The 17,129-nt window shown below is 38.6% G+C and overlaps 1 protein-coding gene across 1 annotated transcript; it reads right to left on the bottom strand.

Moving 5' to 3' along the window:
- Positions 1 to 9,718: 9,718 nt before the first annotated feature.
- On the bottom strand, positions 9,719 to 12,340 carry LOC127416920 (CUB and zona pellucida-like domain-containing protein 1). Its single transcript, XM_051656521.1, has 9 exons — positions 12,286 to 12,340; positions 12,062 to 12,203; positions 11,700 to 11,843; positions 11,555 to 11,610; positions 11,294 to 11,472; positions 10,729 to 11,129; positions 10,546 to 10,642; positions 10,156 to 10,339; positions 9,719 to 10,066 (listed from the first exon to the last, which is right to left on the bottom strand). Exons 4-9 carry the CDS (start codon positions 11,586 to 11,588, stop codon positions 9,918 to 9,920), a joined length of 1,044 nt encoding a protein of 347 aa, XP_051512481.1. The 5' UTR covers positions 11,589 to 11,610; positions 11,700 to 11,843; positions 12,062 to 12,203; positions 12,286 to 12,340; the 3' UTR covers positions 9,719 to 9,917.
- Positions 12,341 to 17,129: the final 4,789 nt, after the last annotated feature.

The raw sequence follows: 17,129 nt of genomic DNA, 5'->3' as shown, positions 1-17,129 counted from the left end.
TCACAGGCATGTGACCAACAGAAATGGAATGTGTCGCTGAACAAAGGGGGGTTTAAAAAAAAAAAAATACAGTCAGTATCTGGTGTGGCCACCAGCTGCGTTAAGTACTGCAGTGCATTTCCTCCTCATGGACTGCACCAGATTTGCCAGTTCTTGCTGTGAGATGTTACCCCACTCTTCCATCAAGGCACTTGCAAGTTCCCGGACATTTCTGGGGGGAAATGGCCCTAGTCTTCACCCTCCGATCCAACAGGTCCCAGACGTGCTCAATGGGATTGAAATCCGGGCTCTTCGCTGGCCATGACAGAACACTGACATTCCTGTCTTGCAGGAAATCATGCACAGAACGAGCAGTATGGCTAGTGGTGGAGGGTCATGTCAGGATGAGCCTGCAGGAAGGGTACCACATGAGGGAGGAGGATGTCATTGCAGGCAATCTCAACGCTGTGCATTACAGGGAAGACAACAAGCTCAGTCCGATGATGCTGTGACACACCGCCCCAGACCATGACGGATCCTCCACCTCCAAATCGATCCCGCTCCAGAGTACAGGCCTCGGTGTAATGCTTATTCCTTCGACAATAAACGCGAGTCCGACCATCAACCCTGGTGAGACAAAACCACGACTCGTCAGTGAAGAGCACTTTTTGCCAGTCCTGTCTGGTTCAGCGAAAGTGGGTTTGTGCCCATAGGCGACACTGTTGCCGGTGATGTCTGGTAAGTACCTGCCTTACAACAGCCCTACAAGCCCTCAGTCCAGCCTCTCTCAGCCTGTTGCAGACAGTCTGAGCACTGATGGAGGGATTGTGCGTTCCTGGTGTAACTCGTGCAGTTGTTGTTGCCATCCTGTACCTGTCCCACAGGTGTAATATTCGGATGGACTGATCCTGTGCAGGTGTTGTTACACATGGTCTGCCATTGCAAGGAAGATCAGCTGTCCTTCCTGTCTCCCTGTAATACTGTCTTAGGTGTCTTACCATACAGACATTGCAATTTATTGCCCTGGCCACATCTGCAGTCCTCATGCCTCCATGCAGCATGCCTAAGGCACATTCACGTAGATGAGCAGGAACCATGGGCTTTTTTCTTTTGGTGTTTTTCCAGAGTCAGTAGAAAGGTCTCTTTAGTGTCCTCAGTTTTTATAACTGTGATCTTAATTGCCTACCGTCTGTAAGCTGTTAGTGTCTTAACAACTGTTCCACAGGTGCATGTTCACTAATTGTTTATGGTTCATTGAATAAGCATGGAAAACATTGTTTAAACCCTTTACATTAAAGATCTGTAGAGTTATTTGAATTTACAAAATTCTTTAAGATACAGTGTTCTGAAAAAGGGACATTTCTTTTAGATTAGTTGTGATGGTGGAAGATGTTGTCACCATGGTTGATAGGTGCTTGTCAATTTGGATTGCCTTGTCCATTATTTGGAGATTGGCCTCCACTGAGAGCAGGTGGCTGTTGATGTGGACTTCCATTATTAGAACGTCTGTCTCTGATGACACTGATTGGAGATTGTGTCACTGAAGGTTGGTTGGTGTAGGAGAGTAATTGTGTGCATGGGGAAATCCTCCAGTACCAGCTTAAATGAATCCACTCCAGGGAGCCATGTGTAGTCATGACAAAGAGCAGCTACTCCACATTTTGAGAAAAAAAAAAAGACTTTTTGCGAGAACATCCATTCATGCAAGAGCCTAAATCACAAATATTTCACTGATATTTCATTTTAGCTCACCTGATCTACTGTAAAACCAGCAGGTTGGTTGCAAACTCCACACTCTGCATTGTGTTTAAGGCCATATCTGCATATGATCTGGTCACCATCAGGATCAATAGATAAGATTGTACATCCTTTGACGGTTGAGGAACTCTACAACAATGCAAAAGTTTAATTCAATATTTTATTCCTTGATCAATTTAACATCATGATGACAATAATAAATGATGGCATAGGATAGGCTTCAGTTTAAAAACTGTTTACTTAATCAAGGGTAGAGTAGTGGTGATTGGTGATCTGTTGGGCTCCAAGGTGTCCGATTGTCACAAAGAAACTCAGAGGCAGAGAGAGATGGGCTCCATTGCATAGTTTATTAAACAGGGGGAATGGATCAGAGATGTAACAAACAGGTGAGGCAATCCAGAAACAGATATGATACGAACATAAGGTGAGAAATCCAAACAGGGAAATATTGCATTGTGCAGATGAAAGGTAAACTCACAACAGTCTTTTGATCGTAAACACAGGAGTCCCAGCGCTGGGGAATAAACGGAGGATGAAGAAACATTAAACTCAAACAAGGGGGAACAATAACAAGGTACGTAATCACCCAGGTAAGTGTAGACAAAACTAGGAAGTCCATAGTCTTAGGAAGAACATAAATGAGAACAGACGGCAGGTGTGTGTGAAGGCTGGGTATAAAAGCAGTCCTTGATTGGATGCTGATGATGTGCAGGTGTGTGTGATCAGAACTCAGGGGAGAGTGAGCGCTGTGTCAGCAGTGAGGGAGAGAGAGAGGAGTGTGGAGTGAGAGGGGGAGTCCGGTGGATCCGTGACACCGATCTCACTTCAAGAGAAGACTCCAGTCTTCAACATTTGTCACTGTGTTGTAGATCCAGCAGCAACTACTTTTCCTGTTGACACATGTAGAGATTTGTTACACAAATGTGTAACAGTTTAGTTTAAATAATTATTTTCTAATGGTTTCTGTTCTTGTAAATATGTGTACTTACAGCAGCTCAAATGAGCTGTTGCTGGAAACAGTCCTTGTAACAACTCCCTCAGACTGACACCAGTTACCACCATTAGGACTGGAATCTACTTGACCAGTTACAAAACTGTTCACATTACCACAGTCTCCAGACCTGCATACCCAGGTATCATACTGGTAACAGGTATGGTAAGTCTCCTTGAAGTGAAATTCCACCTGAAATATTCCCATGTTTTATGAAATTATTTGGATCAGAAAGCAAGCTCTCACAGATTCAAGTGCTGTTAATCTCTGTTGAACCCTCAAGAAAATGATCATCAACACCAAACCAGAATTGTGTTTCTTTTTAAAATACAATACAATTAATCAAATTTAGCACTATAATAAGTATGCTTCAAACTAACTCTTAAACTAAAAAATTAATACTGTAGGTGAAAAACAGGCTCACAAAGAAGTACATATATTCTGCTATAGGTATGGGTGTCAGCCCATATGCTCGAAATCACAATTATGTTGCTGGTGGGTTGTAAAGAAACAACACAGGTTACATGAGTATCTTTTGGGGTTTTATTCAAGCAGTTGTTTAAAAAAACAAAAAAGGAAAAAACAGTGGTCAGTGGGGCCGTATTGTATTTTTTATTTTTTTTAAAGAATAAGAAAATACAAAAACTGAAATACCGTACAATGAAATACAAAAACGAAATGCGAAAATTAAATATGGTAGAGGCTAATGTTAAATGAAAATACAAACAGGGCATTAGCCTACCCATATGCTTCAACATACATCACCTTAATACATGCTTATATCATTCACAGCGTTTTATGTATTTAACACATACTTAAAACACTCTGGGCTATAAATCGTTAAATAAGGAATGATTAATTCTAAATTTACATACCCGGTTCTTTTTCATATCCAAAACTTGGTCCCACTCCACACATGCAATCCATATACATCCTTCAAAAATGATCCAGTTTTAACATACGACTCTTCTGAACACACATTTAATGCAATTTCTAAGCATTTTGCGTCAAATTTGACATTTATCCAAATAATTCTCAATCGATGAACAAAACTGGGAGCTCTCTTGCACAATGTATGTTCTCACGTTTCTAACACGAGAGAGTGCCGGAAAACAGGTGTCGCAAAACTCTGGTTCTTAAAGAGGCCACATCCAATTTATGACTAGAGTGAAATTACATGAAATTTCTCCACTTGGCTACATATAAAACAACCATTGTCCAGGAAAAAAACCCAAAAATGGCACTCCATGTCAAAAAGGTTGCCGACCCCTGTGGTAATGTATTATCTGAGTCCAAATGCGTTGTAAAATGGTGATAAATTAATTTGCTATGGTATTTTTTATGTTCCTGCCAGTGTAAGGGATTTACTTTGATGAAGTATGAACAAAAACATTATACTGTATCACTATTTCCTATCAGGAAGATATCATTTGCATGTCTTGTTAGAAGGATAGCATTATTATTATTTGCAAACTTCTGTGGAATGTCAATATGATATACAAAAGCATGTGCATCTGAATCACTCTTTTTTTTTTTTTTTTTTTTTTTTGCCAGCTGTTCTGTCAATCAAATGATTTTTTTTTTTTTTTTTTTTTTTTGTGGTAGGCCTACTATTTATTTATTTATTTATTTATTTATTTTTAATCTTTTGTTGCTCAATCCCAAAATACTTACGAGTTATTAATTGCAGTAAAACACTGCAAGTGTTGCTGAACTTCCTTATAATTAATTTGCTGCTCAGATTCAGATATTTGACATGTGCTGAGTATTCACGCATATCAATCATCAGCTTTAAATGAGAGCAAAGAAAATAGTTTAAAAAAAGGATATGCAATATATAGAATACATCATAGATGACCAAGGCTGTACTAAGGAATTCTGGGCCACCAGACTGTATATTGTCCCTTACCTATTCAAAAAATACAGTTTCGAATTTGTTGTGTGGCCCCCTGGACCTTTGGGACCCTAGAATCCTTACCACCTTTCACCCCACTAGCTACGGCCCTGCAGATGATCTCGTATGAACCAACACTTATTAATTTCAGGGAAATATACGTGGCAAATATACCTTCTTCCGCAGTCTTGGAGCAAGACAAAAATATTGTTTAGCAACTTAAGAAACAGCATTGTTAAGGACTTGAGCCACACCTTTAAGTTCATGCCTGTATGAGTGTACAATGAATTCTGTTCTTGTTATTCTGAATAGGATTATGCAAGACCTTGAAGGTATGTGTGTTATTTATTTTATTGTTTTTGAGACTATGAATGTTTACATTTCTTTAGAGAAAATTATCATTCATATCAATCTTACACTAAATTTTGCACTCTAAAGATCTCTTCAAAGGTGAAACACTCTTTAGATGAGTGTTAAATTCACACTTAGACTTTTCATGTTCTTTCAGCATGCTGTCAGCTGTTATATCGTAAATTATGGAAGTCCCACCTTATTCTGTCAACCAGAAATATGCAGCCAATAAGTGTACAGCAAGTAACATTTTGACATATACATTAGCCCAGTGGTTCCCAAACTTGACATTTTATAGTGTTTTTTTTTTATTTAGTTTTTGCTCCCATTAACAACTGAAAAATAAATAAATGCAACTGAAAACACTCCTTATTTAAATCAAATTTGTAATATTAATATTAACAAATTAAATTAAAACATTGTAGCCTTCAAGTGTTTCTTTTTTTAAAATTATTATTATTATTTTTATCCCCTTTTCTCCCCAATTTGGAATGCCTAATTCCCACTATTTAGTAGGTCCTCATGGTGGCGCGGTTACTCAGCTCAATCCGGGTGGTGGAGGACAAGTTTCAGTTGTCTCCGCTTCTGAGACAGTCAATCTGCACATCTTATCACGTGGCTTGTTTTGCATGACACCGCGGAGACTCACAGCATGTGGAGGCTCATGCTACTCTCAGTGAACCAAGCACAACTTACCACGCACCCCGTTGAGAGTGAGAACCACTAATCGCGACCGAGAGGAGGTTACCCCATGTGACTCTACCCTCCCTAGCAACCAGGCCAATTTGGTTGCTTAGGAGACCTGGCTGGAGTCACTCAGCACACCCTAGATTCGAACTTGCGACCCCAGGGGTGATAGTCAGCATCAATACTTGCTGAGCTACCTAGGCCCCCGCCTTCAAGTGTTTCTTAAGAAGGTAGGCTAAGCATTGCTTCAAGCTTTTAAAGTAATTATTCAAGAGCTAGTAATAAAACAGAGAGCAGAGTAAACAATGCTTTAGGTTTTTCAGTAACAGCAGCAATTTAACATTTAAACAGCATAATATAAAAAACAGAAAAGTAATCTAATACAAAATAAAAGTACTCCAGTTATTGACATAATCTTTACTGTGTTATTAGATATACATTAATATTGATTCAAAGCTGTCAGAGTTTGACTGAGAAGCAGACCTGTCATTGAAATGTATGGGCTTGTAGTAGTAGGTAGCTACTAAAGTTATCCAGCCAAGAACAGTGAGTGTTTCTTTCTTTTTCGTGTCAATGTTGTTTTTTTTTTATTAATATTAACAATATGCCAATAACAGACAGCAGCAGGTCTATTAGGCTGCATTTGCATATACTTTACAGATCCGATATTTTGAAATGTCTGCGTACAGTCACGTCGTATATATTAACGGCTGAGATTGCATATCGCATCAAGGCGACGCGGATTTTGTTCCTTCTGCTTAAACTCTCATAATGCTTTAACAGCTGTGTTTACATGAATATCATGTCAAGATGGCGCAGTTTTACCAAGAACTGCATATGACAGTTCAGTGCTTTCAGTGCATAAGCTGCATTCACCACGAAACACGAGCGCTTTATAGAGTAAACTTAGACAAACACATACCGATGATACTTTAACATTGGTGGCTATGAAAATATTGAGCTGAGCAGTGATGGCATGTACGAAAGCCCATTTTGTCCATGGTTTATCACGTTTTTTCTCTTGTTTTCTCGTGATCACGACTTAATTTTCTCTTTTGTTCTCGTGATTTCGACTTAAAGTTCCCGCGAGAAAACACCTTTTGGTGCCTGACGTCACAGGCACAGCATCTGTTTATCACAACAGAAGGCTTGTCTTGGTCAAGGAGATGGATTTTATCTTAGTTGTTTCAAGTGACTTGGAAGTCTGCTGACCTGCATCTCTCAGTTATAATCCGGTATCCATGGAGTAATGATGGGAAAATGAAGCTTTCTGAAGCAAAAGGGTTTTCATTACAAATATATTAAAATTGGGTTCGTACTCAAAGCTTCTGTACAAGGTTCAATTTACTTCTATCTGTTGGTCAAAAAATGAAGCACAACTAGCAATACAATTTATTGTATACTACTATTATGCACTGTCGTTTTCGTCTGTTTTTTAACTAAAGTACTTATAAATAAAATATGTAATAACCAAGTGAAGGCCCAAAGGCTTCATATATGAGTTAAGAAGTTCCTGTGTTCTGTAAAAAAATACATGTCTGAGAGTAAATGAATAACTGATTATTAATGTCTAGATTGGATAATAAATATGCTTGTGGGATGGGCTGTAACTTTTTATTAAAATGGGAGTGAAATGTGCTTATGTGACTGTATTGCGTTCAAACTTGTACTGGGATTTGCGCTTCTTTTGAACCACATACTAAAGCAGTCACGTGATTTTAAGACGAATGAAGCTGCGGACGTCACAGATCACGTTTTTTACCCCCTAAATAAATAAAGCTCCGATACAGTACTAAATGTATACAGTGATTTCAGCTGCCATCAGGCCTTGATTAATGAGATATGTGACGTGCTCCTGCATCTCTGACATTACAATACTGAATGACGTCTCTGGAATGATACTGTAGTAATTTACTCTTAAGTCGTGATCACGAAAAACGACTTATGTTGAGATCATGAGAAAATTAAGTTGTGATCACGAGAAAACACAACAGAAAAAAAATTATAAACTATGGACCAAACGGGCTTCCGTAGGCATGGTACCTCTAACCATTGCGTCAATCCAGGGTTCCACGGCAACCATGGGAACCAATGAAGTAGCCAGTAAGTAGATGATTACCACAATATACTGTCCATCAGCATAGTCGCTATTGATGGGTCATGTGACTGTTATTAATCTTCTCCCCCTTGTGTCCTCGTTTCCTTGCTCCACCTTCTTAGGAAATGAGGAAAGGATGGAAGGTAAGGAAACGAGGACAGAGGAATCGAAGCAAGTGTTATAGTTTTGGATTTTTTATTTAGTTTTTATTTCTATTTTATATTCAAGTTGTCATTACAATTTAGTTCAGTTTTTGTTAGTTTTCACAGTTAGTCTGTTAGTTTTAGTTTAGTTTTAGTTTTCTTAGTGAATTGTAGTATTAGTATGAGTGTTTACTGGTGTAATTTAAAAAGTCTAACATCATTACATTTCTCAGGACAGTCTTGGGTTACCTTTATCTTGTGGTATTTTCATGTTTAATGTGGATTGTAAATGTTGCAAATTTTATAAAAAAGGATGCATATGGGTAAAGTGACAAAGGACATTTAAGCTTGATCCACAGTGCATCCATCAGTGCTGGATGTAATGCATTACAAAGTAATTAATTACTGTAATTAAATTACTTTTTCATTGGGAAAAATTAAAGTAAGGGATTAATCTTAATTTTTCAGTAATTTACTTCTGATGTAATTGTGTTAAGTACTGTATAGATTCTAGTACAATTCTATATAAAACAATAGTGAATTTAAAATCGAAATTTAACGTCTAATGTTAAAATGTATGTTTTCTAATTTAATGCCGCCCCTTTAAATTCTTTGACCAGTTCATGAATAGTTTATTTGATTTTATAGGATTTATTTGAAAGAATTAAAAGAACAGTTTAATGTCTATCCTTGTATTTGTCATCTGGTCGAGGTTGATCAGGGTTTTAGAAAGTAATTATTAATAAGTAATGCAATTACTTTTCAGACAGTGTCATTAGTACAGTTATCTAATTACACTGTAGAAGGCGTAATTAGTAGTTAGTAATTAATTACTTTGTTAGAGTAACTTACCCAACACTAGTATCCATACACCGATCAGCCACAACATTAAAACAACCTGCCTCATATTGTGTAGGTACCCTCATGTAACAGCACCAACCCGAATCTCAGAATAGCATTCTGAGATGATATTCTTCTCACCACAATTGACCTCTCTCATTAACAAAGCATTTCCGTCCACAGAACTTCTGCTCACTGGATGTTTTTTGTTTTTGGCACCTTTCTGAGTAAATTCTAGAGATTGTTGTGTGTGAAAATCCCAGGAGATCAGCAGTTACAGAAATACTCAAACCAGACCATCTGGCACCAACAATCATCCATGCGATTATCTAAACATCCATTCTTGTGGCAGCAGTGAAGTGCATAAAATCATGCAGATACGGGTCAGGAGCTTCAGGTAATGTTCACATCAACCATCAGAATAGGGAAAAAATGTGATCTCAGTGGTTTGGACTGTAGCATGATTGTTGGGTCCTCGTGGTGCATTTAGAGAATTGATACGTCCTTAATGATGGCAGACTTTGTTTCCGGGTCACAGGCTCGAGGACGGAAGAGCAAGGAAATGAGTATGTACAATTTAGGAAATGAGAAGCACCCTATCTGTTAGTTAAACCGATTGCAGATGGAGGGTGTAGGCAAAAATCCGTTTGAAAACGATGTTTATTTTTGCAATTTTGTTTGGTGACACAAGTGTCACACTTCAGCTTTGACTGCGATAAAATAACCAGTGTTGAGCAATAGTGTTGCTACAAATAATGTTATTAGTGTAACTAAATTTCTTAGTAGTGAGGCGGTACTGTTGCTCTTTTTGAAATCACATAGCCTTTCAGTAGCAAAGCTGTTTTATTGATTAAGCAGCACAGTACAGAGTAATTATATAGCTCTACTTCTTACCTTTTGCACTACATGATTATAAAAACCAGTGAACAATATTTAATAAATATTAAAGTGAAAGTTGTTGTATTTCCAAATAAGCTTTTACTGACAAAATACAGTACTTTATTTAAAATTCAGTACAAAAGTCCTTTTAAAGGAAAACTTACTTTCCCTTTAAATCCTATTGTTCCTTAATCCCAGCTGTAGAAACATACAGTAAATGATCTCCATGCTTAGAAACTGATGCACAGAAATATAGAGCATTATGCTTTGAGAAATTATTAAACAGAGCTGACATGCTCAAAACTCATGTGTTGGCAAGGGTTGGTATCTGACACTTGGCCTCCTGGATCTGTAGAGAGTCACTCCACACACCATGGCAACTGCTGCCAGGAGACCGCCAGTGATAACAACCATGTTCAGATTCACACTTTGGCTCACGTTGACCTCTGAAATATGAGTTAAGGAATTCTTGATTTTGTATATAATCATCTATTACACAAGTTGAATAAACTATAGATGCAAAATCAAGACTTACCCGACACACTCCTCTTCAGTCGCAGGGGTCCCTGGGAGATGAAGTGACTGGAGGTCTGGAGGGGAGCTTCTCTTTTGCTGTGTTGGTGTGATGGTGGAGCTATTGTTCTGTTAATGCAGCCCTGAGAACAGCGGGTGTTGGGATTGTTTGCCTCACATATAATAATTGAACAACTGATGAACACCTGCAGAGGAAAGACAGGAGAGAGAGAGAGAGAGAGAGAGAGAGGCAGAAACAAAGTTAAAGTGGAGATATTGCTTGCTCTTAATGACACACTGTGTCCTCTTGCGCACACATATGCATGCCTATGATTACCATTTTTACTTTTAGGCAGTGTTGGGGAAGCTACGTTGAAGCTACTCATAAATTAAAGTATTTGAACTATCTGACCTGGTCGTGCAGCCCAATGAAATTGAAAGCCTCCATGCCAAACTGGAAATATGGTTTGTGATTAGAGAAAACCCGAACAGTTTCATCCACTTTGCATCTGAGAAAAGAAAAGACATTTTGATTAGTTTGTGGGCCAAACTGATGTGACAAAGGTGTCCTGCATTTGCGTTTGTTGAATCTCACCCATTTGTGATGATGGGATAAGATATTGGGTGATTGGGATCATCGTAGGGTGTCGCTACACAGGACTCAATGAAGACCTCAGTGTTTTGGACTGGAGTGACGGGCTCAATTTGCATGTAGATCATTTGTCCCACATCATACTCCAGTGGGTATGAGTTTGGATCTCTTCTGTTGTAGAAACTTGCAGAATCATAAAACTCAAACTGATAGCTGAAGGAGCCAAAGCCTTTCTCGAAGAAGTTGATGCCAGGTCTGTGAGTATCAAACTCTAAAGTAAGGTTGCTCCTTTTCTGGTACTTGCAAGAGATTTCAATATTTATTTCATGCTTCCTGGTTATAATGTCCTTGGGGTCATCGAATGTAACAATTTTATTCTTGAAGATGAGTTCATCATTATTCTCCTTCAAAGAAACAGATGTTTTTTAAATTGTTGCTGAGAATCACTAGAACTAATCGTCAGTTTAAGTCTCAAACTATATAGTAATCATGTTCAAAATGTTCAAAACTTTTAAAGAAAATGAAACAAGTAATAAATAGTCATTTGTAAACTGTTGGGGTGCCTCACCTCCATCTGAGTGCCACAACCATTTAGAGGTGTGCTGGCAAACACATGGGTACTATTGGAGTTAACCTGACAAGATGGATCTATCAGCCTCAAATGATCGCCATGGATCCCTTTGATGGAAGATCTCTCAATTGTCACTGACATTGAGTCCTGTTTACAGGTTACGTGCGCCACGGGCCCTGAAAGATAAAAATAGTTGCTTATCATTGGTATACATGCTCTTTTTGTCAAAGTAAAAATTTCTTCCTAAATGAAACCTACCTGCATCTTCCACTTTTATAATGACACACCTCATTTCAGATTGGTAAATGTTAGACCTTAAAATATAAAGATTTATTTTTAAATACAAATTGACTTTGATATGATGTGAACTTGGACTAACATGATTTTACTGAGTGAAACATACCCATATTGTCCTTCTGCAATGAAACAAAATGGAAAATGTTGGCCGTAGTTATCTGCAGTTGGTGTCCAGTTAATCACATATTCTCCAGTGTTAGTTTTGTGCTTTGAACTGTTCAGAGGTCCACTAATGATGACATCAATGATCCTGGATGACCAAAAAAAGCACATATAACTTAAGGAGTGCAAAAATTGTTTTAATCCAATTGCTAAATTTTTAATGTGTCCATCAGATGCTTTGAAATCTATTACAGTATGATGTTGCTTGTAGTGTAAGATTTTATGCACTTATAGCTTGTAGATTAAACCTACGAGGAGTTATGGTACATGCATGCTTTGTTGATTTATTTCAGTATATTTCAATACCTTGAAAAAGTTGCAGAAGCTTTAATTCTAATCTCAAGCTCCTCATTCAAGTGTGCCTGCAAGAGATCTCCATGATGAGGTGTTGGGTGGAGGAACCGTGGTAGATATTCACCCTCAGTGCAAGATGGTGCTGGACCATCAACTGAAACAGCAACATACAAATAAGAAAAAGTTGCAATATAATTTTGTAGCATTTTTAAAAAGCATTTAAAATGGCACAATACCTTGGAGGGAAAACTGAAGAGGTATTTTGCTCAGTGGCAAAGTAGTAGTTGCTGTTGGTGTAGAAGTACTTATTGTGGTTGTTGTAGTTGTAATAATAGTTGTAGTTGTTGTAGGCGTGGTTGTAGTTGGAGGTATAGTAGTTGAAGTTGAGGCTGATGTAGTTGTGGCAGTAGGTAAAGTGGCTGTAGTCGTTGCAGGCGTGGTTGTAGTTGGAGGTAAAGTAGTTGAAGTTGAGGCTGACGTAGTTGTGGCAGTAGGTAAAGTGGCTGTAGTCGTTGCAGGCCTGGTTGTAGTTGGAGGTATAGTAGTTGAATTTGAGGCTGACGTAGTTGTGGCAGTAGGTAAAGTGGTGGTAGTCGTTGCAGGCGTGGTTGTAGTTGGAGGTATAGTAGTTGAAGTTGAGGCTGACATAGTTGTGGCAGTAGGTAAAGTGGCTGTAGTCGTTGCAGGCGTGGTTGTAGTTGGAGGTATATCAGTTGTAGTTGAGGCAGTCGTAGTTGTGGCAGTAGGTAAAGTGGCTGTAGTCGTTGCAGGTGTGGTTGTAGTAGGAGATAAAGTGGTTGTAGTTGGAGGTATATCAGTTGTAGTTGAGGCAGTCGTAGTTGTGGCAGTAGGTAAAGTGGCTGTAGTCGTTGAAGGCATGGTTGTAGTTGGAGGTATATCAGTTGTAGTTGAGGCAGTCGTAGTTGTGGCAGCAGGCAAAGTGGCTGTAGTCGTTGCAGGTGTGGTTGTAGTAGGTGATAAAGTGGTTGTAGTTGTTTCAGGTGTGGTTGTAGAAGGTTGAGGTGTGGTTTTAGTCACTGCAGGTGTGAGTGTAGTCATTGCAGATGTGGATGTAGTTGTAGGCAAAATGGCTGTAGTTGTTTCAGGCATGGTTATAGTTATAGTAGGTGTGGTTGTAGTAGTATGTAAACTGTTTGTAGTCGTTTCAGGCGTGATTGTAGTAGTAAGTAAAGTGGTTGTGGTCTTTGCAGGTGGGGTTGTCGTAGTAGTCAAAATGGTTGTAGTCATTTCAGGCATGGTTGTAGTCATTGTAGGTGTGTTTGTTGTAGTAGGTAAAGTGGTTGCAGTCATAGCAGGTGTGATTGTAGTAGTAGGTAAAGTGGTTATAGCCATTGTAGTCTTGGTTGTAGTAGTAGGTAATGTGGTTGTAGCTGTTTTAGGTGTGGTAGTAGGTAAAGTAGTTGTAGTCGTTGCTGGCATGGTAGTCGTAGTAGCTAGTATAGTGGCTGTAGTCATTGCAGGTGTGTTTGTTGTAGTAGGTAAAGTGGTTGTAGTCGTTGCAGGTGTGGTTGTAGTAGTAGGAAAATTGGTTGTAGTCATTTCAAGCATGGTTGTAGTGGTAGGTAATGTGGTTGTAGTCGTTGAAGGCGTGGTTGTAGTAAGAGGTAAAATGGTTGTAGTTGTTGCAGGTGTGGTTGTAGTAGGTTCAGTGGTTGTTGCCATTGCAGTTGTGATTGTACTAGGTGCAGTCTTGGTTGTTGTAGTTGTGGTGATGACATTTGTTTTTTGATAGTGCTGGGTAGGTGGATGTGGATTTCCATGCCCATTATTTGGAGTATGGCCTCCGTTGTGAGCAGGTGGCTGTTGATGTGGATTTCCATTATTAGAACGTCTATCTCTGATGACACTGATTGGAGATCTTGACACTGAAGGTCGGTTGGTGTAGGAGAGAGTAATTCTGTGCATGGGGAAATCCTCCAGTACCAGCTCAAATGAATATACTCCAGGGAGCCATGTGTAGTCATATGACAAAGAGCAGCTACTCTACATTTGAAAGAAAAGAAAAAAAATGACATTTTGCTTTTCATGAGAATGTGCATTCATGTAAGGGCCTAAATCTCTATTTTACCACAGGTCTTTTGAATGCTTGATTCTGATTGGTTGACAGATGTTCTAAGGTGTGCAATTATATATTCTATCCGTGGCGGAATTAGTTCCACTTACAAGAGCAATTTAGGGGTGAAAACCAGAAAATGTCTTTAGATAAAACCTTGAACTATTTCTTAATTCATGGCAACCATGATATAAGCAGAATAATTGGCTCTGGCCGTTGAATGGTCAAGTCAAGTCAAGACCGCTGCACGTCGTGACCGCATTACCACCTTGGGTGTGCCTTATTTTTCAATAATTCAACGGTCTGTCATCAGTTATTTCTTTCATATTTCACAGACATATTTCATTTTTTCTTACCTTATCTACTGTAAAACCTGCAGGTTGGTTGCAAACTCCACACTCTGCATTGTGTCTAAGGCCATATCTGCATCTGACCTGGTCACCATCAGGATCAAAGGCTAAAAGATTGTACCTCCTGGGACAGTTCTGAGGAACTCTAAAACAATACAAAACGGCTGAATTCAGTATTTGATTACTATCAATATTACAGTACATAGCATGATGACAATGATAAATGAATGGATAGTATTGGTTTACCTAATCAAGGGTAGGGTAGTGGTGATTGGTGATCTGTTGGGATCTGAGGTGTCCGATCTCACTCCAAGATCAATATACGTGAGAAGACTCCAGTCTCCAACATTTGTGACTGTGTTGTAGATCCAGCAGCAACTACTTTTGCTGTTGACAATTTGAGAGATTTGATGCATAAATGTGCATTTGTAATTTACTTTAAATAATTCTACTCTAATGGTTTCTGTTCTTGTAAATATGTGTACTTACAGTAGTTCAAATTGGTTGTTGCTGGAAATGGTCTTTGTTATCACCCCCTCAGACTGGCACCAGTTACCGCCATTGGGACTGGAATCTACTTGACCAATCGCAAAACTGTTCTCATTGCCGCAGTCTCCAGACCTGCATCCCCAGGTGTTATATTGGTTACAGGAATGGTAGGTCTCCTTGAAGCGGAATTCCACCTGGCAAAAAAGAAAATCCATATTTTATGAAATTATCTTTAAGATTTAAATCCATAAGTTAAAACTGAAGTAATTCAAAATTCCCTTCTGCACACTTCAGAACACCTCAGGAAGAAGCATAAAGCTGAAGTAACCAAGCAAAACTCTTATTCTCACTCAGATTCAATTCTGTAAGTTATTAAAAGGTGTTACCTTGTAGGTTCCATCAGAGTTTCTTCTAGGGTTGAAAGTCATTGAGCCTCCATAAAAGTGTGAGGCTGCAACTGTGCTGACCAGCAGCAGGGCCAGGAACAGATAGAAGAAAGACATGATGTTCAGAGCTCAGATCTCACTATCCAGCAACAGGCTTCTCTTTTAAAGAACTTGATGGAGGAAATGAAAATGTATAATTTAGGTCAAGGACATGATTTCCAGAAAGAAGGTATGGAAGTTACCATACATGTTTTTATAGAAAATTATTGGCATTCCCTGTTGTCTTCAGTTTGGAACTGAGGCATACCAAAAGCAGCCGTGCTTAGAAAGCTGTGGCTTTTATTTAAAATTTTAATATACTGTAGTTCTTTTAAGTGATTGCTCACAAGCATCAAAATTATTTTATAATATCATCATATTTTGCAGGGTATAACAGTTTTTCTCCTATTTTATTTCTCTGTGATTAAACAAAAGCGCATGTGTTTCTATGACTCACATCAAGGAATGCTATCTTCCAAGTTATTATTTATTTTATTTTTTTTCTGTTGTCGGGAAGCTACTGTGAAAGTTTTTTTGTTGCCAAATCCAAAAATAAACTGGTTGTGTTGATCTAGATTAGCAAATTCATTTAAGTTGACATAGATCAGAAACAGTTAAATTAACCTATTTATTTATTTATTTCAAATTTGGACTGTACTAATCATTCAAACGTGACAATCTTCAGCTTTACACCATTTGTTTAATTACGTTCCAGTGGGTATCCATACTTTCCTACAACTTAAAGGAATAATTCAACCAAAAATGAAAATTCTCTCATCATTTATTCACCCTCATGCCATCCTAGATATGTATGACTTACTTTCTTCTGCAGAACACAAATGGAGATTTTTAGAAGAATATCTCAGCTCTGTTGGTCCACACAGTGTAAGTGAATGGTGACCAAAACTTTCAAGCTTCCAACGATTGGCCACATTGACTTCCATTGTAAATGCCCACTGGAACCAAGATTTGTGCTTTTTTTTTTTTTTTTTCTTTAGAAAAGGAGGAACGGTGGGGCCTGGGAAGCTCAGTGAGTAAAGACACTGACTACCACCCCTGGAGTCGTGAGTTTGAATCCAGGGTGTGCTGAGTGACTCCAGCCAGGTCTCCTAAGCAACCAAATTGGCCCGGTTGCTAGGGAGGGTAGAGTCACATGGGGTAAACTCCTCATGGTCGCCATAACGTGGTTCTCACTCTCAGTGGGGTGCGTGGTGAGTTGTGCGTGGATGCCACAGTGGATGGTATGAAGCCTCCACATGCGCTATGTCTCCACGGTAACGTGCTCAACAAGCCATGTGATAAGATGCATGGACTGACGGTCTCAGATGCGGAGGCAACTGAGATTCATCCTCCACCTTTGAGGAAATGTTCATTAAACAACCATCTACATTGCAAAACACTTACATTTATTTTTCTGATTTTTTCAAAGCACATATGCACACACATTTATGTAGTGCATTAATAAATTTGTATTCGTGATAACCATACTACAAAAAAGCAAATAAATAAATAACAGCAGCAATTTTAATAACAGCAGCTTTTTGTCCATTGAAAGTTAGAAAAATATTGTCAATGAATGAATGACACCAAGGTAAATAACATTTCAACACATTGAACTGAATATACACATCCTCATTGTCACGTGTGGCAAATTAAATATTGCATCTACCATGACTAAGCTCTAAAATTCTCTGTCATGCATTTTTAAATATAAATGTCAGGAACAAGTTCAATCTTTTTAT

This window comes from Myxocyprinus asiaticus, chromosome 26 (assembly GCF_019703515.2).
Source record: "Myxocyprinus asiaticus isolate MX2 ecotype Aquarium Trade chromosome 26, UBuf_Myxa_2, whole genome shotgun sequence".
NCBI lineage: Eukaryota > Metazoa > Chordata > Actinopteri > Cypriniformes > Catostomidae > Myxocyprinus > Myxocyprinus asiaticus.
This window is presented reverse-complemented; position numbering and strand designations above follow the sequence as displayed.

Coding starts and splice junctions, on each gene's coding strand:
- LOC127416920 (XM_051656521.1), bottom strand. CDS start 11,588: ATGAGGTGTGTCATTATAAAAGTGGAAGATGCAG. Junction 11,473..11,554: donor TATAAAAGTGGAAGATGCAG/GTAGGTTTCATT, acceptor TTTATCTTTCAG/GGCCCGTGGCGCACGTAACC. Junction 10,340..10,545: donor TCATTGGGCTGCACGACCAG/GTCAGATAGTTC, acceptor TTTCCTCTGCAG/GTGTTCATCAGTTGTTCAAT.